The sequence below is a fragment of the Euphorbia lathyris genome, chromosome 7, assembly GCF_963576675.1.
Source record: "Euphorbia lathyris chromosome 7, ddEupLath1.1, whole genome shotgun sequence".
Taxonomy (NCBI): domain Eukaryota; kingdom Viridiplantae; phylum Streptophyta; class Magnoliopsida; order Malpighiales; family Euphorbiaceae; genus Euphorbia; species Euphorbia lathyris.
The window spans coordinates 61,394,749-61,421,859 of NC_088916.1; the positions used below are offsets into that span (position 1 = coordinate 61,394,749).

Below are 27,111 nucleotides of genomic sequence, written 5' to 3' on the forward strand. Positions count from 1 at the left end.
TTCTTTGAAAATTAATTTAATAACGTTGCATACGGCTAGAAGCAATAAGAACCTAATGGGTCACACATAAGACTTGGAACCTAAAAGAGAGATAGATGTTAATTAATTAATGGAAACCCAATTGAGCCTAATAAGGCCCATGGACCAAGGGGGGTCGAAATTCATGCAGCTAGATACATGAATGATTAATTTGATTTTGTTAAATCCTAATTAGATTATGATTATGAATTAAATTAATTAAGAGATAAATAAGTTAGGGGTTTTAATTAGATTATAATACTCCTATTATTATCCAATAAGGTTATTATTATTATCCTTAACATATTAGATATATAGTGAGATAATAATTAGGAATTCTATTCCGAATTGAATTCCTATTCAGTAACCTAATTCTATCTAACTAGGGATTAGATACAAGAGATGATAAATACCCTTCCCCCTTGAGATTTTCGAAATCTAACAAGCTATTCCCCTATTTGAGATTTTTGAAATCCACCTAGTGAAAGAGAGAGAAAATTCGACACTCCTAGTTCGAGGACGAGATTTCTCTACGGCTTCCATTGATCAATTGATTTCATCTATTTCTCTTATCCTTGATCTTGTGTTGATTAGTTAGAGGCAATCTACTTTGGTTGCTATTCAACGGTTGATTCTAAATTAATCTTCCCGTGTTTTATTTCGTGTTTGGGAACTCGGAGAAGAGTTGTGGGCACTTCATTAACAACGGTAGATTGATCATCAAAAGGTAATTCTTCTTATACTTCTTTATATGAAATAACGGTTAACGGATCTTGTGGTTTATGGAAATAGGTTAAATTTTTTTATATTTCCGCTGCTATACCTTAGCTTATTTTTCCAACAAGCCAGAATTCAAACCTTACAAACAACCTCCCAAAAGAATGTCCAAAGAGGTAGAACTGAAGGTGAAGGAAGAAATTGAAAAGTTGCTGAAAGCTGGATTCATAAGACCCATAAGGTATGCTCAATGGTTATCTAATATTGTACCGGTGGTGAAGAAGAATGGCAAGCTATGAGTTTGTGTGGACTTCAGAGACCTTAATACAACAACTCCGAAGGATGTGTATGTGATGCCCATGGCAGACATGTTGGTGGATGCAGTAGCTAACAATGAGCTTTTATCTTTTTTAGATTGTGTGGCAGGATATAATCAAATTGCCATTGTTGAAGAAGATACTTCAAAGACCGCCTTTCGATGTCCAGGTGCTATTGGGACATTTGAGTGGCTGGTCATGCCTTTTGGCTTGAAGAATGCAGGTGCTACCTACCAAAGAGCTATGAATGCCATTTTCCATGATATGATTGGAAAAAATCTGGAGGTTTACATTGATGACATCGTCATAAAGTCCAAAAAAGAAATGGAGCACATAGATCACTTGAGATGTGGTTTTCAAAGGATGAGGGAGCATCAACTGAAACTTAATCCCCTCAAGTGTGCTTTTGGGGTGAAAGCTGGAAACTTCCTCGGGTTCCTAGTGCACCAAAGAGGTGTGGAGATAGATCAAAACAAAGCCAAGGCGATCATGGAGTCCAAATCCCCTCAAACAAAAAAGGAGCTTCAGCGGTTCTTGGGGCAAGTGAATTATCTCAGGAGGTTCATCTCCAACTTGGCCGGAAAGTCTAAGACATTTTCTGATTTGCTGCGGTTAAAGAAGGAAGATGAATTCAAATGGAAGGAACACCATCAACAAGCCTTCTAGAGTATCAAAGAGTATCTATGCAAACCTCATGTACTTATGCCGCCAAGGCCAGGTGTACCTCTAAAACGTTATCTATCTGCCGCTCATGATTCCATTGGATGCTTGTTAGCACAAAACAATTCCAAAGGATATGAGCAGGCAATATATTATCTGAGTAGATTCTTGAATGCAACTGAGGTAAAATATTCACCAATCGAGAAACTCTGCCTTGCATTGTATTTTGCCTGTACCAAACTGCGACATTATATGATTGGGGCAAGGGTGTTGGTGGTATCTCAGACTGACTTGATCAAGTACATGTTGAATAAGCCGCTCATAACTGGGAGGATTGGAAAGTGGTCGCTGGCTTTGGCAAAGTTTACTCTGGTGTACTATCCTCAAAAATCAGTGAAGGGGCAAGCACTTGCAGATTTCCTTGCAGATCACCCTTGTCTTGATGTGAAGGATGAAATAGATCAAGATTTACCAATCTTCAATGTTGAAAAATCCCGTTGGATTTTGAAATTTGATGGATCTAGCACCGAGACATCTGTAGGAGCAGGAGTAGTTATTATATCCCCCATGGGAACCAAAACAACAATGTCTTTCAACTTGGATTTCAAATGTACGAACAATCAGGCTGAATATGAAGCTGCAGTCATTGGCCTAGAGATTTTGAGGGAGTTAGGAGCAGATGAGGTCTTGATTCAAGGGGATTCCCAACTTGTGCTGAGGCAACTATCAGGAGAATACAAATGCACTAGTCTCAGCTTGGCTCCATATTATACAGCCGCTGTTCAACTACTGCAGGAATTCAATGACTTCTCATTTCTCCATGTTCCAATAGAGGTGAACTAGGATGCTAATGAGCTAGCTCAAATAGCCTCTGGTTTGAAAATTTTGGAAGAACTCACCCATAAGTTGATAATGAGCAAGAATCTCAGACATCCTTCCATCATGGAGAGGGGAATTCAAGTGGAGACATTCAATACAGATGTCAATCTAGCTAGTGACTGGAGGAGTCCCATCAAGGAGTATTTGTCGAACCCAGGAAGACGAGTACCTTATTCCCTCAAGATTAGAGCATTGAACTTCTTGTTGATAGAAGGTGACTTGTACCGCAAAAATGTAGATGGACTTTTACTGAAATGCTTAGGATTTCCAGACAGCATAGAAGTTATGAAACAAGTCCACGAAGGAGTATGTGGAGCTCATCAGGCAGGCATCAAGATGAAGTGGCTCATCAAGAGACATGGGTACTTCTGGCCATCTATGCTGAAGGATTGTATGTCTTATGCAAAAGGATATCGCCAATGCCAAAGATATGGGCAGATTCAAAGAGTTCCTGCAGATGAGATGCACGCAGTCGTCAAGCCGTGGCCCTTCAGAGGATGGGCAATTGATTTGATAGGGAAAATTTATCCTGCATCATCAAAAGGGCACAACTTTATGATCGTGGCAACAGACTACTTCACAAAATGGGTAGAGGCCTTACCAATGAAGAAAGTGGACCAGAGAGATGTTGTGAAGTTCATCAAGGAGAACATCATTCACAGGTACGGGATCCCTCAGTCAATTACCACAGACCAAGGAACCATGTTCACCGGAGATGACATGAAGGACTTCATGGAAGATTATGGAATCAAGTTGTTGCACTCTACTCCTCATTATCCACAAGCTAGTGGTCAACCTGAGGCCTCCAACAAAGTTCTCATCAACATCCTTGAAAAGATGATCGAAGATAATCCCAGGGAATGACACGTCTTACTTTCAAAAACTTTATGGGCATACAGAACATCAAAAAGGAGTGCCACGGGCGTCAGTCCTTTCTCATTAACATATGGACATGATGACGTGCTTCTTATGGAGGTAGTAGTGCCATCCCTCAGAGTAGCCAGACAAAATAAACTCACTCCAACAGAATACACAGAAGCTATGATGATGGAACTTGAAGAATCTGATGAAGCTAGAATGCAAACACTTGATCGAATGATCGCCCAGAAAAAGAAAGTAACCAAAGCATACAATAAGAGAGTGAAGAAAAAGATCTTTGAAGAAGGAGACATGGTTTGGAAACTCATCTTACCAGTTGGGAGTAAAGATAGAGCATATGGGAAATGGTCTCCAAATTGGGAAGGACCATTCAAAGTCTTCCAAGTTCTAAAAGGAAACTCTTATTGGTTAGCCAGCTTGCAAGGGGAGCCACATAAGAGGTTTATCAATGGAAAGTACCTCAAGAAATTCTATCCCACCCTTTGGGAACTGAGGGAGCATCAGCCATAGGATATAGGCAATATGTATTTGATGTAAGTAAAGCAATTTCAATTTGAAAATTGTAAAGCTGGCTTATAGCCGCTATTCTGTTTTGCAATAAATAATAGCAGGCCGCAAGGCCGCAATTAATTCATCATTCAATGTCTATCAAATATGTTTAACAAATAAATCTATCTAGAAGGGAATCAAATCAAACATCCTCTAAATCTATGGTCTTCAGATCTTCCCAACAAGCCTGAGAAGCAGATCGAAGTTTTTGACGTTCGGCAACCCATGCTTTAGCTTGGCCATAGTTTGATCTCAAAGAGTTTTCCATGAGTCTCTTGTTCTCCCACCTATCCTTTTGGAGGTGGCGCAACTTTTCACCTTGGACTATCGAGCTCATCAGTTCATCTTCAACTGTCTTCAACAGTTTCTTGACTTCTTCCATCTTTTTATACCTTTGGTCGATCAATTCAATGGAAGACTCAACTTCTTGGTCAACAATAGAGTTACTTTCACACAACTTCTGGTAAAGGAGGTGATTGGAGGCACATGAATCTAACTTGTCACTTAAAAGGGCCAATTGAGGTTTCACAGCAGAGTAATCAGAATGCCATGAGTGAACTTGAGTCTTGAAGCTAGTCAGGCGTTTCTTAAACTCAGCAGAAGAGGAGCGATGAATAAGATCATCAATAGTCGAAAAGAGCATCGTCAAATGTTGAGTACAAATTGAGGATATATCAAGATCAAGTATCGATCGTATCATATTCTTAGAGGCAGAAGTATGGTCTTTATCAGGTGCATCACTATGAGTGTCATCCTCAAGAAAGGAGAAGTCGATGTTAGAAGAAGGATCCTCAAGGGGAAAAGCTTTCACTCCAGCAATTTTATCTAGGAGTGCCTGATCAAAAGTAAAGAAATCTATTAGAAAAAAAAACAAAAAAAAAAGTCCTAAAGTTGGAAGTTGGTTTCATTTACCTCAGATCTAGAAACAATGGGAGTGTCATTCTCTGATGGAAGTTCCCCTACATGGTCTATGATGGCTAGATCAGAAGAAGATAGAGGTTGAGGGATATTGACTACGCCTGAAGCAGGGATCTCACCTACTGATGGCGAAGTACAATCAACTTGTGCTACAGAAAGTACACCATCATGCTCTGCCTGGTTGCCTTCATCACCTGGGTCAATGGTATCAACCGGAATATCAGAGGACTTGCCCATTTTTTGCCTTTTTAAAGGAGGGGAATCATCTTCCAAGAGTCTCTCATCTGAATCTAAATCCAAATCTTCAAAGTTAACTTGGGCAAGGAAAGCAAAATCTGCTTCAGGGAAGTCGTCGAGGTCGATAGATTCATCAGGAGCAACATCGGCCCAACAACATCACTATCTTCGTCTTTATTGGCATCTTCCTCATCAACCACCTTCCCTGTGTGGAGTATGTGTGAATGGTCTGGTTCAAATCAGAGATGAGAGGAAGTAGAAAGAAGTAAATCAAGAAATTTACCTGATGCTTCTGCTTGTTGTTGAAGGTAAGGAAGGCGTAAAGACCACCACTAGTCAAACTCATTAGTAACAATTGAAGAGGCCTTGCCCACTTTTGACAATTTGAAGTGAAAACCATCATTGAGAAGCCGATGTACATGAGATTCAAAAGCTTTGTAACGTTCTTCCAAAGGGAGCAAAGGAGGAGCGGGAATGACCTGAATAAGGCCAAACTGTCGAGAACACAATGCTGGCCAATACAACTCGAAACACGCCGCCGTCCCTGTGATAGTTGGCTTGAAGGTGGCACCGACATGGAGGAAACGAGTTAATAAGAACGACCTCCACATTTCATATGTCTCATCCAGGTTGATTGTAGAAGCTTTCATTATTCTTCCAGATTCTGGCAGTCTAGAGAAACAATAAGTGAACCTCAACGGAGGCTTATCTTTCAAACAAGAGAAAAACTTGAAGAACTTCCTGGTCTGGGTCATTTTGGTTCTACAACTCATCAGAGACCGACCAATGGGCATAGATGTGTCTAAAGCAGAACTTTGAAGCTGAGGAAAGTAAGCAAGGAGCCACAATTGAACGATCCAGAGGTTTCCACCAAGGCGGGTGGAAGGTTTAGTAGAGACCACGTGGGCAATGTGATGATAAGTTGCACCCAACAACATGGATCCTAAAGCCAATTTTTTCCCATTTGCAAGCTCATATGCAATCTCCTTGTATTCCGCAGTTACTTTGCCAGATGCAGTGCAAAAAATATATCGGCAAACAAGAGTCCATAAAAAGAGAAAATGATCAACCCGCTTTCTCTCTGGAGGATGATTAGTCATAGCCATACATTCGATCAGCCTTACCGAATCCATAGATCTGTACTTCTTGAAGAATTCTGGAAGCTCATGTCGAACTAAGGAAGGTATCTCAGGACCAACCACTGGTAGTCCTGTTAGCGCAAGCACATCCCTCAAGGTAACAGTCATCGGTACAGGTGGAAATAGAAAAGCATTACAGTTACGTGACCAGAAACCCAAAGCTGCATATAAAAGATTCTTGTTTACTAGAAGCTCTATCTGGGACATTTTAATCAACTCATTGATTCCAAGATTGCACCATTTTCTCTCATACGTCGGCTTCAACCGATTCACCCAGGTAGACCATGCTTTTATGGCAGTTTCACTAGCAAGACGGGGCCAACTTTTGCATTTAACATGTCGGCCGGTGAGAAGATCAGGTTTCATCAAAAGAAGTTCTCCCTCTTGAGATATTGGAAAAGGCACTTGAGGAGGTTTGTCTCGACCAGTCGGCAAAAGAGCATACAATTCATCATCATTAAAATTGATCTTGATTGTGTCAGGTTGATGTGCTTTTCCGAGTTCACCAGCACTTTTTCTAGAAGGATTTGGGTGCGACTTTCTTACAAGTGGAGCAGTTGGTTTCTTGATAAAAGGGGTTTCTGCCAAATTAAAGGTAAAAATTAAATTTTTTAAAATTTCGGCAGTATTTCCCCTTAAACTCTAAAGTCCCAAAAATCATGTCAACATAAAATTACTCTTTCAAGATTGTCATCCATTCACCAAATATCAATCATCAAACACATTTGAAGTCCATTACTTTTATTCACAAGTTCGGTGGTAAGTTTACCTTTGGAAGACATCTTGGCGGTGATTTTGAGTAAAGGAGTTGCACTTTAGCTAGACTAAACCTCAAGTTTGGTAACACCTTGATTAAAGGAAACCGATCAAAGATTAATCCGACCTTTAATCCTTGAGGCCTTCAAATCCTTCGTCAAAAGAGGAATCGGTTGTGCACTTATTCTCAGAGAATTCAATCAAAGGTACAAGCGAGCAAAGAGTTGGTAGTGCAATCACGAAGAACTTGTTAGCACCGTGATTAAAGGAAATCGATCAATGATTATCACTGATTGATCCGGCCTTTAATCCTTGCTACCGGTAAGCGTATCGTCACAACAGGAACTGATTTGGTTCAAGAAGATGCAACGGACAAAATAATTCTTCAATCTGCAGAGCATTAAAAGAAAAAGGTACTGGTTATTATAAAAAAAAAGAAAGAAAGAAGAAGAACAGTGTCGAAATTATCACTAGTTGATGAAGTATGGAGAAATCAGTAGAATCGACCAAATGTTCAAACCACAGACCAGATGTCGGTTGTTGAGATTAATCGTCAAAACCTCTCATAGCATATTTCTTCGAAAAACTAATCAGCAATATCTTCAATACATCGGATGGAATCTGATTGGCCTTTGAGTGATGAAGAGCTTGACAAGAGGAGAAAGATTGGCGGTACAGCTAATCAGCAAGGTCCCTGATGCATAGAGTGGAATCTGATTGGTATTTGAGTGATGAAGAGCTGTGAAAGAAGAGAAGAATTGATGGCACAAAGCAGGTGAGATTTCTAGGCTTATTTTTTTATATGTAAAGCATTAGGGTTGGATCAGTGCCTTTATTTATTTTTTTTTTTTTTGGTAGAAAAGGAAAAGAAAAATGAAAAACAACAAACTACCCAGGAATTAGCCTAGGGAAGCTAACCCCAATCCTATCTTCTAAGAGAAGATGAGAGATGAAACTAGGGGAAACAGGAAGGGTAGTAACGCCTAACGTCCCTTCATGGCCCGCCGCCGCCAAGCGATCAGCAACACGATTCTGCTCTCTAAAAATGTGTCTGAACTCTACGAACTCAAAGGAGGAGCAAAGCCTTATAATAGCTTTGATGAGGTTGCGACTGTTAAGACCCATAGAATGATTCTCAGAAATCATTTTGATTGCTTCCAAATTATCAGACTCCACAGAGAGCCTGTTAACACCCAGCCTTTTAGCAAGATTGATTCCAGTAAGAATAGCCCAAAGCTCCGCAGAAAAGGAAGAACCCAACCCTAAATTCTAGGAGAACCCAGAAAGCCAGACGCCCCCTACATCTCTAAGCACACCTCCAGCCGCAATCTTACCGTTACTGAGGCAGGAACCATCAGTATTCAGCTTCACAACCCCCTCTCTTGGCCTGCTCCATCCCACGAGATGGACATCACAACACTGAGAGGCTCTGGCAAGGGACTCTCCTTTGAAACTATCGATAATAGAGAAAAGTTTTTTCGAGAAGAAATCAGCTAAGTTTGTCATAAAAACAGTTTTATCTCCAAAAATCTCCTCGTTTCTCCATTTCCAAACTTGGTGACAGATAATAGCAAAGAAAATGTCACCATGCTCCATGTATGGAAGCAACTTTCCTCTAACACCATCAGAGAACCAGTCGACCTCAGAATGTGCCATGAAGGAAGAGAAAATATGGTGTGGGAGAATTTTCCTCCAAACCTCTTTACTATTAGAGCAATCTCTAAGAGCATGGCACAAAGTCTCAACATGGCCTCTGCATCTACTGCAAGCTCCAGAATCAGCCAAGTGCCTTCTGTGCCTATCCGAATTAGTAAGAAGCCTGTCCTTAACGCCCAGCCACAGGAAACTCCTAATACGGAAAGGAACTTTAAGGGTCCAAATCGACTTCCACACATCCGAGGGAGGATCAGATCTAAAGAGAGAGAAAGCTTCAAAGGCCGATTTGCAAGAATAAACTCCATTGTTAGTCAGCGCCCAACAGTGCCTATCCAAGTCTTCCTCTTGATTACTCACCTTCACTCCCCGCATTCTAAGGAGAGTCTCAAGGCTAAAGAAAGTATCAAACTTTGACCAGATCCAGTCCCCTTCCGAGTCAACCACATCGGCAATCCTCTAGTTGCGTATATCACTAGGCGGGGGGGAAGAACACACCTCAATTAACGGTTTATCCCCAATCCAGTTATCAAACCAGAAACTAATGGACTTACCATTCCCCACCTCCAGGCCAACTCCCGAGCAGAACTCATCAAACACAGCACTAAGTCCTTTCCAGAGGAAGGAACAATTAGCAACTCTCTCTTTCGGGCCCCCGAAGATTTTGTCTTTCCGATACTTACCACAAAGGAGGCGAACCCAAAGAGAGGAGGGGTTTTGCCACATACGCCAAAGGAGTTTCATTAATAAAACTTTATTATTGTCCTTTGCTTTCCTAATACCCAGACCCCCAGAATCTTTAGGCTGGCAAACCTCACTCCAAGGCACAAGATGGATCTTCCTGCCCTCCGCAGCTTCCCCCCACAGGAACCTACGGTTAATCTTGTCAAGATCATTAAGCACAGGATCCGGAAGCTTACAAGCCTGCATGATGTGATTGGGAGCAGCACAATTAACAGATTGAATTAACGTGAGGCGGCCAGCGAGAGACAGAGTCTTGGCTTTCCAAGTGGCACACTTCGAATTAGCTTTATCCAAAGTCTCTTTGAAGGAGCCTTTAGACACACACTCACTATGGAGGGGAACGCCCAGATACTTCCCAAGAGAATCAGTAAGAGGAATACCTGAGAGATCACTTAATCTCTTATAGACTCTCTGATTCATATTCTTAGAGCACATCATCCTAGATTTCTGGATATTAAGCTTCTGCCCAGAGGCCGAACAAAAACAATCCAGAATATCCATAATGACTCTCAACTGCTCCTCATTACCCTCAAGAAAGATAAGGACATCATCTGCAAAGAATAAGTGAGTCACCTAGGGACAAAAGCTGTTGATCGCCACAGGGTGGAAACTCCCATTATCAATCGCATCCTGAATCAGGTGAGAGAGCCTCTCCATAGCAATAACAAAAAGGAAAGGGCTCATAGGATCCCCCTGACGGATTCCTCTGCCCGGGGAAAATTCCTCCGACATATCCCCATTGACCATAACTTGAAACACAGGAGAAGAAATACATACCTTAATTAAACTTCTCCAGCTGTCCGGGATTCTAGCTCTCTCAAGGCTCTCCATCAAGAAATCCCAATTAATTCGATCATAGGCCTTCTCTAAATCCAGCTTCAGAGCCACAATGCCTTTCCTCCCCTTCCTAATCTTCATCGTGTGGACCATCTCTTGGGCGATCACCACATTATCCATCATTTGTCTACCAGGCACAAAGCTACCCTGATTCTGACAAATGATCGCAGGAAGAATGCCACGGATTCTATTAGCCACAATCTTTGTAACAGTTTTGTAAAGAACATTACAAAGACTGATAGGTCTCATATGCAAAAAGGAAGAAGGCTTATCAATCTTAGGAATCAGAACCAGGAGGGTTCTATTAACCAGCTCAATATCCTTCGAACCACTGAACACCCCCAAGACAAAATTATAGATGCCTTCCTTCACTACATCCCAATGCTTATGGTAAAAGCCCGCCGGAAGACCATCAATCCCAGGAGCTTTAGAAGCCCCAATGCTGAAGATAGCTTGGTCAATCTCTTTTCGGGAAATAGGTTGAAAGGCCTCCTGACTACAATCCTCACTGATTAAAGGAAATGTAGCAATAGAGTGAGCCCTCTCCAAAAGAACAGGTTCCTCTTTGAACAGCTCTCTGTAGAAATCCAGGGCTAAGTTTCGAATAACCTCATCTTCATAAACCCAATCACCATTAGAATCCTTAATGGCCTCAATTCTATTTCTCTGCCTTCTAATCAGGGTAGAGAGATGGAAGTATTTGGTATTACGATCGCCATCTCTAATCCAGGACTTCCGAGACTTCTGGAACCAAAGGAACTCCTCCTGCCTAAGCACAGCCTCCAGCTCCTTCTGAAGGGTTCTGAGGAGGCCCTCAAGGCTATGATCAAACCTCCCCTCCAACCTGCGTTGAATGCCCTCCATCCTCTTTAATAACTTGTTCTTCCTTCTGATAATATGCCCAAACACATTCCTATTCCACCCCTGCACCTTATTCCTGAACCCTTCAGCAGCTTGCAGTACATACGAATCTTTCAATATTGTTACTCTTTCTCCAAAACAAATTAAGTCTTTATTTGTTTTTCCAATTCTTTCCTAACTAGAAATCTGTTTTCAACCGGTACTTTTCTTTTCATAAATCTAATAATAGAATCAATTTAATCAGTAGGTGTCCTAGTATGATATGGTTTCTAATTACTTATTTGAGTTTATCTTTCATTTGGTTTCAGTTGTTAATTTTAGTTTAGTTATTTATTTTTATTTTTTATTTTTTTAGGATTAATTCGGGTCTCAAAAGATTCAATTCCATTGAAAGTCATTTTGTTTCAGTTTTTTAGGATTGGATCAGAATTTGAATTCATTTTATGTGACAATTAGTTTATTTTTATTTATTTATTTTAATGGGTTATTGTATTTATATTTTGGTAATTATTTCCGGGACAACTAAAATTGTAGTTGTTTATTTAAAAAAAATGGCTTTATTTTTATTTCTATTTTTGTTGTTGCATTTTTTGAATTTTTCGAAGTCTAAAAGATCTTTGTCGAGGGATCCAAACATAAATTTCCATCTCTCAAATCCATGTTTGTGGGGGGAAATTGTTTGCACCATAATTTAATCTTTTGGCTTTTAATTATTTTTAATATATTAATTGGCTACGTCTAAGTATATTTTTCCAAAGTTGACATCAGGGAAAACTTGAAGTGAACTTAGGGGAAACTAAGAGCCAATTAATATTTTAACGTATTTTTGTGAGCCAATTAAAAAGCAGGAAAGTTAGAAGGTGTCAAAAGTAATCCATCGTGAAAGTCAAAATGGAGCAGTTACTCAAGACGTGGGCTGAATGTGGAGAATGTGACTTAGTGGAAAGAAGCAGTAAGTTACCTCCAACGTCTATAAAAGGAAGAAATCACGATGAGAACAGCCCAATCAACCAACTCAATAAACCCAAGCAAAAACTCTAGCAAATTTTCTCTAGACTTCATCATCTTTAGATTTCTCACTTTGTTCCCTTAGTTTCAATTTTCAGATCTAAAGTTCATTCATTTCCCAGTACATTTTTTATTTTATTTGTTGTTCAATCGTTTCTGTAAGGTCGGTATCGTTTTGATAATCGAATCTTTGGAATTTTACGGTCTCTTTTATTCCATACAATCGTTTTGATAATTAGAAGTTAGAAAGCGCACTCAATTTCATTCCATAGTTTGATAATACTATAATTATCTGGCACGCTCGCAATTTTCCACAAAAGAGCCAAACAGGGACCAACATTTTCTTCTTCTCCGTCGACCCAGCTTTTCCGTTCAAGTAAGTACCTTAACATCTTATTTTCCTTGCGTTAATTTTTATTGTTATGGATCTTAAAATAGAAACCAGCCTCCACTGACCCCTCGACTAGCAAGCATAAAAAGGCTCTTGTCCGAAAACCTAAGAATTTTTTAGCAAGCTTTCCTCATGGATGAGTTTACTTCTTGTCCGACTGGCCTTCAAATACCCTAAATTTGGGCAGCAGGAGGCCATGTTGCCCAGACTAGGTGACCACACGAGCTCTTGAAAGCCACATAGGTTTTTACAGCATCTTCCTATAATAGGGACTCAGACTACCCTTTTTTTATGGCGTATTAAATGTTCTTAATGAGTTTGATATATGTCATGCCCAAATCGCTCCAAATGACTGGCTTGATTTGTTATCCTTAGTCAAACTCTATAAAGATTTAGACATGGTCTTGACTGGGGCCCTTTTTGTCACATGTGGACTCCGACCATACAGGAACAGGATGATGCTGTTTGGTTTAGCAAATCCTTGTCTGACCAGAAGCCTTTTATTACTAATAAGAGCTCTAGTGTGAAGGATTTTAAACTATACTATGTTTGGATCCATATATGGAATGATGAACATGTGAGGCCGTTAGAAGGGGTCATGTACCCCGAAGGGTTTCCATTTTGTACCTCGTGGAATAATGGTTCCGTCCAGAAGTCCTTCTTACCGAAACTAAGGAAACTTATTGATGAGGAGGACAAACTTTACCGACACCCGGTCTCCATTAATTTTTCCTTCATGTGGATTGAGTTCTTTGAGCATCTCTAGAGGACAATCCTTTCTTCCTTCGAACGGAGAAGGGGAGAGTTGCTTCTGAAAGGATGATTCATTATAATATGTTGCTTGTAGGCACCTTTCCTTTTTTGGCTGGTCCTTTTGATTTATTTTCCTTTTTTATTTGTGCAGGGTTTAACATGAATTCTATTCACGAAACTATGTTAGTTCGATGCGCTGCAACCAATGAAGCCTACGAGAAGACAAGGACCCAAAGTCTGGTTTGAATGGTTACCTCTTGTATAGTCTCAATTGGTTTTGGGGCAAGATGAAAATATTCTTAAATCTTTATTTTTTTAAAAAATATTTGTAGATCTTTACCGGTACATAAAAGTAATAAAATATCATATATATATATATATATATATAACCACAGACAAAGTAATAATCACTTTGCAAAAACAAATTAAGCATATAATTTACTAATAGTTCTATATTCAATTGAACAAAATAAAATTTAAAAATTTAATAAAAGAAAAACCACAAAATATTGTTCAATTGATACAACCTATTCGAAGTAAATCTCTTAAAAGTGTTCGAAAATCTCATTTTAGTAAAACTTAATTCAATTGATTTCAATTTGTTCGAATTTGTAAATAAATAAAATAAATAATAATAAAAGAAAAAATGAATTCTCTTATATTTAATAAGGGTAGCGATATCACATGAATATGAGCACACCCCGTGACACTTATGAAATTCGAACCACCATCCGGAAAAAAGAACACATGGAGCCACTACAGAGAACATATCCTCGATACAACTTGGTCTTATGGTATTGCATTGGGAAACCTCTATAGACCCCGTCAAGGATTAACCCGTTACAACAATCACCCCCAATCCCGTGAATCACGGACCAAGTGGGCTTGATGGATACCGAACCCCGATCTACAGGCACACATTCACCTATCAACAAGTGACACGTAGCACGACTCGCTCCAAAGCTTACAACCATCTCTCATAGTTCGATCACAATATAAACAGAATAAGACATTCCATAAGGTACATTACCTTTATTTATTCACCAAACTTACATTATAACTTTGATTTATTGTCGTGTTCATCCTGAAATCGTCCACAAAGCTGACTTTTGCACTAGAGCGGGTTAGTAGGACGTCAACCCCTCTTTTGATCATGTTTTATTGCAGGCTTAGAAGTGACCTATAAGATTCAACCAACTCAAGTAGTAATTAAGGACAATAAAACTTTAAATATAAATGTTACAATCCACTAAATAAAAAAACTCATAAAATCGTTTTTTTTAGAATTATCGGTTTAAATTCAGTCCACCGTTTGAGATTGCTTTTCGCCTAAATGCTACTATTAGAAGTTTTAACTAATCAAATATCTTAAAATAAAATAATGTTAACAACTCTATTTCTCCCCTAATACGACATCAAACAACTCTTTCCTAATACTACTACTATAACCAAACCCTAAAATATCACACCGGGCGAAAAAAAGAAACAATCACCCTATTTTATTAAGGAAGGATATCCATTAGATTGGCGGCTTGGATTCTTTACTTGTTTATTAGCAGCAGCAGAACCTATTGGCGAAAATACCCATAATTACTTCTAATATTATTCCCCTACTCGTATCATATGATGAAATAATCAAGGGCACATTCGTCAAATAATTTCGTCCCGTTCCTCAATTCCATGTCCTGACTGGATACTAGGCCCTTGTATTAGCGCAGACTCAATTCCTAGTTCGGTTTCTTTTGTTGGTAAACTTATCAAGCTAGGGTTAGGGTTTACAGGCCAAGTGCAGTCACCCGAATCGATTTTTGTTTAAGCGAGATATACAGATCAGAGAGGCTGCGGTCTCACTAATTAGCAATGGGAGTTCCCGCTTTCTACCGATGGTTAGCCGAGAAGTATCCGTTAGTGGTGGTGGACGTAACTGAGGAAGAACCGGTGGTTATCGATGGAGTTAAGATTCCGGTAGATACCAGCAGACCTAACCCTAATAACATTGAATACGATAATTTGTATCTCGACATGAACGGGATTATTCACCCTTGCTTTCACCCTGAAGACAGAGTACGTCTTTTATTTATTTTTTGATTATCTCCTTTAGGCCATTATAGCATTTCTTTCAAGTATATCTTTGACATTTTTATTTTATCCGAGTTATGTAACAATTGGTGGACGTGATCCCTAATTGTGCACTTTTATTTTTCTAGATTTTGACGTAGAGTGCTATTTTAGGTGAAGTTCAATAAGCTATTAAGATGTATGTTGTCGCTTGAATTGTAACTTAATTTTTCTCTATCGGTTGCAAACCTTATGTGGACACTGGATTTGAAATTTTTAATTATTGTCTGATATCTAATGTTATTTTTGTTCTTAATTTCATGGCATTGATCTGTGTTATGTCGTCTTTGATGCTAATGCTTGTGGAATGTGCTTTGTTAATATGTTCTATCAGCCTTCCCCAACATCATTTGAAGAGGTGTTCCAATGTATGTTTGACTACATTGACAGGCTTTTCGTGATGGTGAGACCTCGAAAGTTGCTATACATGGCTATTGGTAAGTATCTAATTCAGATGGTCTGTAATGCTGAAAAGCATTTCTATGTCCCTTATCATGTCCTATGTGTTACTTATTTTCTGAATACAACTGTTAGATGGTGTTGCTCCTCGGGCTAAAATGAATCAGCAGCGATCTAGGCGTTTCAGAGCAGCTAAAGATGCGGAAGATGCGGTATGTGCATGTGCATGTGCAATCATGTGTGTAATAAAAATGAATATATATATGAATAATGTGTTGGTCCTCCGTCTGTAGGCAGAGTAGGGTCATTTTTTTTAATCAACATATCATCTTCTATTGGCTAAACTTAATTGTTGGAGGATTTATACTGAACACTTGTGGATTTAAGCATAATTTGGATGGTTCGTCTGGCTTCTCAGTAGCAGGCGTTGCTTCATGGAAGTGATGATGTTCTTTTATTGTCACAAGCTATGTAAATAATCTTACAGCTGCATACAGCAAGAGACAAAGTTTGGATGTATGCATAAATTCTAAAATTTTAATGGAATATCCACAGTTATTTCTTTGGAAGTTTCACTTTTTGAATCTGTAAGAGATTAAGGTTTTGAAATTTTTGTTTTACTAAGAAATATCAAACAAGTCTGAAGTTCCTGCTGTAATATGTGGTCCCATTCCTCTACTAAATTGAGCCATCGTTAATGAGCTTTTACTGTTTTTTCTTTTAGGCAGCTGAAGAAGAGAGGCTAAGGCAGGAGTTTGAGAGAGAGGGCAGAAAGCTACCTCCTAAGGAGTCATCACAAATTTTTGATTCCAATGTTATCACTCCTGGAACTGAATTTATGGCTGTGCTTTCGATTGCACTGCAGTATTACATTCATCAAAGACTGAATTATGATCCTGGATGGAAAAAAATTAAGGTACCACTTATTTCATTCTCCTATTTTTTCTTCTTTATCCTGGTTTTAGTTAGCTATTATGATGCTGTGCTTATCATCTGATGGTTTATGCTAAAAGAAAGCTTTCATATACAATTCCTGAATGAATAATAATTTTTGAGTTTTGTTTTCTGTGAAGGTTATACTTTCTGATGCAAATGTTCCTGGTGAAGGCGAACACAAGGTTATGTCCTATATTCGTCTTCAAAGGAATCTTCCTGGTTACGATCCAAATACACGTCATTGTCTCTATGGCTTGGTATATCTACTCATTCTTGTCACTTCCCTCTCTCTCCCCCTATCGGGCAAAAAAATCGTTTGTTTTGGTTTTGGCAATTTTGATCTAAACTGATTTGATTTCTTCTGTAAACTGGTGTTATTGATAGGATGCGGATCTGATTATGCTGGCATTGGCTACTCATGAAATTCATTTTTCGATTTTGAGAGAGGTTTGCATCTTTCCAGACTCTTCAATAGAATTTCAACAAACTATGCCATTACTGTCATTGCTATGATTCTTAAGGATGCTATTTGTTGTAAAGATTGAAAATTGAGAGGACTTCATGTGTTTTCTTTATAGCACCTGTGCTGACATCTTCAAATTAATTTTCTCTGACATGGCTATTGTTTCTCAATTATATATTCCAGATTGTTTTCACCCCTGGTCAACAAGACAAATGCTTCATTTGTGGCCAGATGGGTCATTTAGCAGCAGATTGTGAGGGAAAGGCAAAGAGGAAGGCTGGAGAATTTGATGAGAAAGGTGATGAGGTTGTACCAAAAAAACCGTATCAGGTAGACTTTTATTCTTTGTGTTTGAAAGTCATCTATTTTGATAAATTCTGTAAATACATGGAGAAATAATTAACTGTTTGTCTCGGCACTATTTTCTCTTGATGCAGTTTCTCAATATTTGGACTCTACGAGAGTATTTGGAATTTGAAATGAGAATTCCTAACACCCCGTTCAAGATTGATTTTGAATGCATTGTGGATGATTTTATTTTCATGTGTTTCTTTGTTGGGAATGACTTCTTGCCACATATGCCAACATTGGAGATTCGTGAGGTTTGTTGAGATTTTACCTTCAAATTTGAGCAAATCTGCGTATTAGACTATGATTCTGTTGATTTAAGTGTTTTGGTGTTGTACAATATAAAACATATATTGGTTTATAGTCGAACTTAGTGTTTATTTTATTTATGTAATGTCCATCTAAACCTCGGTGACACGTGAGGGTTTTGTAAAATGATCTTCAAGAAGTTTTGTGTAGCAAATAATTATGGAGATGGGCACATGCATATATGTATGTCTAGATTTGAAAATCAAATTTAGAGATGCTTGTGAATTCCTTGCGTTTTTGGACGATATAGACAGCACAATGTACATGTGAACAAAGAAGGCATATGAAAGTAAATATTTTGAGTTATGCCCCAAGGCAGTAATACATCATTGAATTGCATGATTAAAAATGTTTCCTGACAGAAAAGGTGCAGTTCCTCTTCTTGCTTGTTGGTTTGGAGAAAAGGGGATTGTGGTTGGTCTGGGAACATGGTATTGGAATTTTTCTGTTGTGGGATAGACAGCCAGTGTATTGTAGGGTAGGATTAAATATGGTCCTTCAAATGTATTTAGCTACCTCCAACCTTGATATGTAAATTTTTTGTTGAAATACTGATGTGGCCATAATATCTTAATATTTTATTATACATTTAGCATGATCTCTATTGCATTTCAGTGCTGCACTTCAACAATTGTTTGAATAATTGTGGACTTCTCTTTCTCCATGATGTCCTCTTTTCAGTTGATTGATTATGGTATTACATGCTCACTTTTTCTATTGGAAATAACTTGTGTTAATTGATCTTTGTTTTCCATTCTCAATTTCATTTTCAGGGTGCAATCAACTTGCTGATGGCAGTGTACAAGAAGGAGATAAGGACAATGGGTGGTTATCTGACTAATGGAAGCAAGGTGTGTCTTCCGATTAAATTTAGCTGCTTTGCAGAGAGTTTATTTGCCATGTTTTTGTTATTTTGAAGAATTTGCTCAGTTCTGATATTGTTTCTTATTTATGTTCTTTTTTTTAAGCCAAATTTGAGCAATGTGGAGCATTTTATTCAAGCTGTGGGATCCTATGAAGATAAAATATTCCAGAAAAGAGGACGCTTGCATCAGGTTAAATTTTCTGACTTTGTTGATGGGTTCAGAATATTGGATGTTGACTTCATTAACTTGGACTATATGAAGTACATGAAGTATTGTATTTATTATACCCATGTCCTCCAGTTGCTCTTCTGGCTGTCAGTTTTTAAATGATTATCAGCTTATATAAGAAATGAACTGCTTCTGCATTAGTGAAGTTTGATGAGCTTGAAGGATATGCATATGTGTGATTGTTGGCTTTTAGCAATCAATAATGTTTGCTATATAAATTACCTTTTAGCAATCAATAACGTTTGCTATATAAATTATTGATATTTGAAAAGGAAAAACGAGAGACTAAAGAAATATGCATATATTATATTATATAATAGGCTTAATGCTTCTCCAGCCCCCTTAACTTGTCCAAATTGGTCATTTTACCCCTCCAACTCATCGAATGTCCTATTTACCCCCTTAACTCCATAAAAATAGTATTTCTCACTCCCTTAACTTGTCCAAATTTGTCATTTTACCCCTTCCCAACTCATCGAATATCCTATTTACACCCTTAACTCCATAAAAGTGGTATTTCTCACCACTTATGATCCTATTTACCCTCTTAACTCCATAAAAATGGTATTTCTTATCTCTTTACAGTAGGAAAAAAAGTTGAAAAGAGAAAGAACGAATAAAAAATACAAATAACAAGAACATTGTATAAACAAATTAAATACATTATATGTAGGGATAATGTACCAAAATAGGCTTATGATTTTTGGGTAAGTACCAATTTAGGTTCCACTTACAAAATAGCATAAATATAGGTTTAACGTTTAAAAAAAGTTATCAATTTAGGCTTCGATAACGAATTGTAAGGGGTGAAAAATACCACTTTTATGGAGTTAAGGGGGGTAAATAGAACATTCTATGAGTTGGGGGGATAAATGGACAAGTTGAGGGGGTGAGAAATACCACTTTTATGGAGTTAAGGGGGGTAAATAGGACATTCGATGAGTTGAGGGGGTAAAATGACCAATTTGGACAAGTTAAGGGGGCTGGGGAAGCATTAGGCCTATATAATATCTATTTCTACTTCTATGAACATCTCTAGGACATGTGCAATTCTGTTGCAAGCTTTTTCTGTCAGTTATAGGGTGCTAATTCCTGGCAGATCTTAGAGTACGATTATCCCAGGCTTTGATGAAGTCAATATTATACTGCAAATAGAATAATGTATCTATGGTGGGAGAGATTGTGCTCTGAACTTTTCTTTTTCTGCGTTATATTGCAGCGGCAGTCTGAAAGAATAAAGCGACAGAAGGTACAATCAAGAAGGGGTGATGATGCTGCGCCTCAAGCTTTGCCAGAGTCTTTGGTCCCAGTTTCTCGCTTTCATGGTTCTCGACTTGCCTCAGCTCCTTCCCCTTCACCATTTCAACATGGTTCGGAGGTTGATGTTAGTAGTAGTTGTACAGTGGCATCGAATGGTAAAGGGTCTCCTGGTCATGCCCATAAACTCATGCGTTTGTCGTCATCAGCTAGTGTTGGTGCTGCCATTGTTGATGCAGAGAATACTCTGGAAATAGAAGTATGTTTTCCTGCTTCAGAGAGGCATTTTAATGTAATTCCGACTCCTCCAGCGGTTCTTTAGGACTCATATACTATGGGTTAGCCTTGATTTGGTATGAGCCTTGCTGGGAAGGAGTTGAGAGTTCATTTACTTCTACCTGCAAACTCAGCATTCTATTACATTTTAGATGACATGTTTTATTTTTTGTTTTTTGTCTCTTCTCCAGGTACATGATAACAAAGATGAATTAAAAGCTAAGCTTAAGGAGAGACTTCGTGAAAAGTCGGATGCTTTTAATTCTGGAAATGCAGAAGAAGATAAGGTTTGGACTTGCTATACTGTTTCATGTGTTCTCTGAAATGCTTCATTTATACACTTCTGCTGCTTTATGTTCTATTAAAATAGATTAAAGAAGCCTGGCAAACATGTTTATTTTATATATATATATATATATATATATATATATATATAAAAATATAAATTTTAAATTCTTTTCAAGTGTCCACCCGATACGAATTTTACATTCTACATGTATCATGGTGGATTAAGTCCTCAATTTGGTAACACCATACCGTTATTTTTGTGTATTATATGCATTATAATGAGATTGAGAATTGAATGAAATTAAAATATTAAAAAAGCATCCTGAGTCCTCCGATCTTTTTGATATCTATTGATTAGCTCCTTGATCTTTCAATTATTATAATTGTACACATTAAGCCCGGAAGTTAACTTGATGAAAAGTGCGTTACCCATTTCGTCTTCATTTGGAATTCCATTTTCAACAGTTCAAAAGCTCTTTTATGTGTCTGATGTGACTATACAAATCTAATTTCAAACTGTAAAAAATGCAATTGTACCTAAACACTTTTAATCGAGTTTGATTTTTACATCTAACTGTATTGTTAACCAAGAGCTCAATGTGTGTGATTAAAATTGATCGAGGGCTTAGTGTGTTAAATGGAAAGATCTGGAACTTAATCAACAAACTAAAAAATTTCAGGAGCCTCAAGATACATATTTCCATTAGAATATTGCAACTTGAATAATCGAAGCTCACACGATTACATGCTTTTCTGTTATCATTTATGAAAACCCTTTTTTTTTAACCGTTTTCTTGAGGATATGATCAGTTTTATTTGATGTTCTCTTACAGATCAAATTGGGAGAGCCAGGATGGAAGGAAAGGTATTATGAGGAGAAGTTTTATGCAAAAACTCCTGAGGAACTTGAAGAGATAAGAAGAGATGTTGTAAGTTTTATGCTAAGACTTATTGTTGATTTTGAATGTCTTCAATGTCTGTTTAGAATTGATTTAGTTATTTATTTAATCCCCTTGGTGTAGATTTTGAAGTATACTGAAGGGCTATGTTGGGTAATGCACTACTATTATGAAGGAGTTTGTTCTTGGCAGTGGTGAGTTTTCACTTTTCCTTAGTAGTTAGGAGTTCTTCTCTATATGGAATATGATGTGCTGCTGGTTCTACGTTTCCTCTTTATGTGCACTGATTTCAATGGAAACATCTGGATTTATAAAGACTTTTTTGGGGTGCATTAGCTGTATTAAACATTGGTGCTACTTCCTTGTTTCACTTTAGAAAGAGAGGTTGCAGCACCATTTCTTTGTGTGTATATATATATTTATTTAGTCACTCCAAACTAAAAAAGATGACCTTTCAACCATCCTAATAAACAGGATTAACCAGCATAAAGTTATGCCTGTAAAGCTATATTTCTCTTTAGTTATGCATTCAAATTTATATCTGTAGTTTCTCAACAGATAAATTCTTTGTTTCAGGTTTTATCCTTATCACTATGCACCCTTTGCCTCTGATCTCAAAGATCTAGGTCAGATGAACATTGAGTTTGAATTGGGTTCTCCATTCAAACCGTTCAATCAACTTCTCGGTGTTTTCCCTGCTGCAAGGTGCCATATCTATTTGCTTCCCCTGTATGTGCATATATATATATATATCAGATGAACAAGAAACTGACTAGATTTTTTTTGACAGTTCCCATGCTCTTCCTGATCAATATCGGAAATTAATGACTGATCCAAATTCACCTATTATTGATTTTTACCCAACAGGTCTGCATTTTAACCTGGTATTTTAAATATTACCTGTATTCTTGCATGATAAGTTGCTTAGAGTTTTATTTGTTTCATCAGATTTTGAGGTGGACATGAATGGAAAGCGATATGCATGGCAGGTGAATTTACTTTTCTGATCTGAACACATAGTTTCATGGGTAAGAGTTTGCCTAGGACGCTATTTCACACCATTCTGAATCTTGACAATTTTTTCTGGTTTTTCATTACCTTTGCCAAGGGTATTGCGAAGTTGCCCTTCATTGATGAAGATCGCCTTCTTGCAGAGGTCAAAAAGGTCGAGAACACTTTAACGGTATGTCAATTGAATCAAGTCACTATGTGATGTCTACTTATTTTAATTTACTTCACTACTCTCTCTGGAGCAGGTGAGTTGTTGGGTTCAAGTGCTTCTGACAGCAAATAAACTGAATGTGCCTTTTTTTTTTGGGTAGGAGGAGGAAGCTAGGAGAAACAGTGTGATGTTTGATATGCTTTTTCTTCTATCATCCCACTGTCTTGCTGAGAGTATATATTTACTCGATAATAGCTGTAAACAATTGTCAGATGGAGAACGTGTTCAAGTCAAGGAACGTATTAATCCCGAGTTGAGGTTTGTGTTGCGAATCGTAAAATATTATAATTGCAAAATTATGATTTGAGATTCGGAGCTGTTTTTGACTTTGGATTTGAGTTGTTGGATATCATCTGTTTAGTGAATTTGACATTCTTATATTTATTCTTTTAATCTGAAGTTGCATAAGTTAAATGAGGGAGGATAATGTACGGATTTATTAACCAATATGTTATATAAAGAGTTTAAATTGGTCGAGACTACAAAGCAAGTAACCTACATCTAAAGAAGTTTAAGGGTTCCTAAGCAGAATACCTCTATTCATTTAAAAAAACCTGTACTTGTAATTCCAAAGTATTTCACTCATTAGAATAAAAACTATTCATTATGAATTTAAACAATGCTAGGATTTCTCTTGCTACGCAGTGAAGCTATTGCATTCTTAGTTTTTCTGATGTATAATCAAATGCCTTGCAGCTCAGAAACCTCTCAGGAAGAGTTCAGTGATTATATTGGTGTTATTTAGTTAGATTAGAAAGAAGGATGGGAGTGCAGGTGTACATTGATTCTGTTTGTTGGTCTGGTCTAGAGTCAACCGACTTTTCCTTAGCAGAATTAGCTGAGGGCTTGAAGAAAATTGTTTAAGCTTTTGTCAGTCTAATGTCTCAATGTGACGAAGTTGTTTTCTAATGTCATATCTATGTTAGTGTTCTTGCAAATTTGACCCGATGCCTGCTGAAGTATACGGTGCTTCTGAAGTTGATCTGATGAAGCATACTTCTCTGGATGCTATTTTTAATTTTATTTACTTATATCATTAAATAATGTTTGTTCTCGGTTTGACTTTACATAATATAAGATTATAGTGGGCATTGTACTTGTTGCATTATTTTTTCCTCTCGGTATGATCCTGCCAATTTGTTTGGAACTTTAGTTATTTTCTTCTTGATTATTGCCAGACTAGTTAGAGATTTCAAATTTATATGGCCAATTTTCTGATTTCATTTAGGGCTACATGCAGTGATGGGATGAATGGTTACATATCGCCATGTTCTGGAGACACTCACCCTCCTATATTCAGATCTCCAGTTGCAGGCATGGAGGACATTTTGGACAATGCAGTCATGTAAGAGTTTAAGTTTCGCATTTTATGTATATCTATTACTCCCTCCGTTCCATAATGTTTGACGTTTAAGGAATTTAAACACAGATTAAGAATCGTAATTAATGAATGTATTTTATAGAGAAAAAGACTTATTTGTCCTCCTTAATTCAGGAAAAAATCTGGCGGCTATTCATATTCCATTAGTTTTTTTATTTGATTTTTTATTAAATTATAGAATAAGGCTGAACTTTTTGGTAGGCTTTGAGATATATGTAGAATTTATTGGTCTGTTTGGTCATCCATTGGTCTCTTTAATTGTGAACTTGAAAAGTTGGAGTAAGATTACTTTGAGAAACGTAGAGATAAATAGGGCATAGATGAGAAATTAGTAATTAAGTGCCATGAACTAGTGTGAAACGTCAAACAATTTGGAACTAAAATTCACTTCCTAAACATCAAATTTTCAGGAACAGAGGGAGTATAAGACTAGATTACTTGGAGCTAAAACTTAAGAATTATCAGACTAAAATCTATTAAGCTCTTGTAAGTAATCACGTTGCCTAAAGTATGCCATATTTTAATGTAACTCTTTAATTTTTTTTCTTTACAGATGTGCTATATACAGACTTCCTGATCCACATAAACACATAACTAGGCCACCTCCTGGGGTTATTTTTCCCAAAAAGGTATGTGTTGTCAAGCGAGACCTGAATGTTTTTCATTAGCTGATTTTCCATTTCTTTCTTCGCATGGACATTTTGTCTTAGGCTTGATACATAATTACACACCTAAACTTGTAATGTTTTGCCGTTTGGCACCTTGTACTTGAACCTATCAACAAATAAGGGTGCCATAGGCCCGAAATTGACAAGTTCAGCGTGTCAAACAGCAAAAAGTTACTAGTTTAAATGTGTGATTATATATTAAGCCCTTTGTATTAACTTTTGTATTAATTGGCATCAGATGACCCATCTTCCCTATCTCGCACTGTCTCTGTTTCTTTTCTTATTAAGAAACCTGGTTTTAAATTTTCGATAGTCTTATCACATGTCTTGCTCTATTGCAGTGCCACCCTTCTGCTTTCTTTCTCTTTCAGATATTTTCTGGCCTAGGCCTAGCTCTTTTAACAACACTGGTTGATGCACCACATAGTTTTGTAGATCAGCTTTTTATTAATGCATTCCGATGGATTCTTAGATTTTGCATATCAAGATCAATGTGTACTTGATTTGTTGACTTTCAATTGCTTTTTATAGATGGTCGAAGCAGGAGATCTGAAACCTGCACCCGTTTTGTGGCATGAGGACTCTGGGAGGCGGCCCTGGGAAAGTAACAGGTACTCTTTGCTTGATCTTCAGTGCGTTTTGATACGACAATTCATATTTGTTTACCGTCTTTCTCATCTGGTTTTTTCTCTTTTCAGGCAAAATCCTCCTGGAGCTGTTTCTGGTCGTCAGCTAGGGGATGCATCACGTCGACTTGTTGTTAATAGTTTACAGTTGAAGGGAGATCGTGACAGACATTACAATCATTCGCGTGCTCCTACTCCATATGCTTCAGCTCCCTATCTGCCACATGCTCCTCCATATTCAAACGGGTTACATGATCCTGGACGAAATAGGATGATGCAGCCCGCGATGGATTATTCTCACGGCAGTCGTAACAGTGCTTCCTATAATCCTGGACATGCTCAACCATATGCTTCATCAGGCGCTAGCACTTATTACAATGGGTCTCAGTATGAAAGAGATAACAGATCAAGTGGTCAGCATTCAAGACAACCATACCACCAACCTGAATTTCATCAGAATGGACCAAGTCATCTGCAGGGTTCCGTTATTCAGCCATACGGGGCTCCTGGCTACGCTTATCAAGGTGATTACGATGTCTACCAGGGCCAGCAATCTGCTGGTGCTGCTAGTTATCAACAACGGGGTGGTTTCCCTCGTCAAAACTTTTCCAGAGGGCGTGATTATCATCAAGAAAGTGGCAACCGATATTCTATGTTAGACGCTAGAGGAAGTAGGGCGCAGCAGCAGCCACCAGAACACGGTGGACCAATCAGATCACAGCATCCACCACATGTTGGAGCAAATAGGAGGCCTTATCAGCCACCGAGGGGTGGGGCTGGTGGCAGGTTTCACCAAAGACCACCACAATCCGGGTATTACCAGTAGGATTATTCTGATTGCACGTACAACAGGTTCTACATAGCAGTTTGATTTTTAGTGCTACAGCTATTTGCTATTTTTTAGAGCTGTTAGATATTAGATTTTACCATTCTTGTATTCATTTTTCATAAAAAAAAATGTATCGTTTCATGTTGTAATTTGCGAGTTACCTAATTTAAATTAATTAATCAGTGGAGAGCATGCTTGTACAACGACATTTACTTCTATAGCAAGTAATTTGTGCTGTTGAATTTTATTTTTATAATTTTATAATTTCATGTAGTCTGTTTTACATTATAGTTGAACTGTGGAGAGAGAACTTCCATTTCCTCCAGTTATTTGTTCTTAATATATGTTTTAATCTGTTTCAAATGTCACTTTTTAATGTAGAAGTATATTCGCTTGTACATTTGAAGTTTGATTCAACTGTTGCTTGATTGGTGAATTAAAACATTAAAATGTAAAGCAGTTTTTTTTTTTTTTTTTTTTTTTTGAGAAATGTAAAACAGTTAATTGGCAAAAATGTTAAATTTGAAATCATTTATATGGATTTATTTTAAACTTTTTTTTTTTTTAAATAGGATTTATTTTAAATTAATACAAGTAAAATTGTAAAAGAAGTATATCTCAGAAATCGGTAAAACGATTGCTCTTTCAAACTCTCCGAACCAGCTTTTGCTTTGTAGTAGAT

At 37.7% G+C, this 27,111-nt stretch overlaps 1 protein-coding gene across 2 annotated transcripts; it reads left to right on the forward strand.

The window, feature by feature from the left end:
* Positions 1 to 14,846: 14,846 nt before the first annotated feature.
* Positions 14,847 to 26,671, forward strand: LOC136235051 (5'-3' exoribonuclease 3). Of its 2 annotated transcripts, none has more exons than XM_066024565.1 (23): positions 14,847 to 15,380; positions 15,769 to 15,871; positions 15,969 to 16,045; positions 16,558 to 16,749; positions 16,907 to 17,026; positions 17,154 to 17,216; positions 17,416 to 17,562; positions 17,670 to 17,834; positions 18,663 to 18,740; positions 18,858 to 18,944; positions 20,203 to 20,499; positions 20,708 to 20,803; positions 21,638 to 21,733; positions 21,827 to 21,897; positions 22,280 to 22,408; positions 22,494 to 22,570; positions 22,652 to 22,692; positions 22,812 to 22,886; positions 23,026 to 23,183; positions 24,154 to 24,270; positions 24,860 to 24,935; positions 25,506 to 25,585; positions 25,673 to 26,671. In XM_066024565.1, the coding sequence occupies exons 1-23, from the start codon at positions 15,177 to 15,179 to the stop codon at positions 26,424 to 26,426; spliced, it is 3,303 nt and encodes a 1,100-aa protein (XP_065880637.1). In that variant the 5' UTR covers positions 14,847 to 15,176; the 3' UTR covers positions 26,427 to 26,671. The 2 variants fall into 2 exon arrangements, with proteins under 2 accessions (XP_065880637.1, XP_065880638.1); XM_066024566.1 differs by having other exon boundaries at positions 24,166 to 24,270.
* The last annotated feature ends 440 nt before the right edge of the window (positions 26,672 to 27,111 follow it).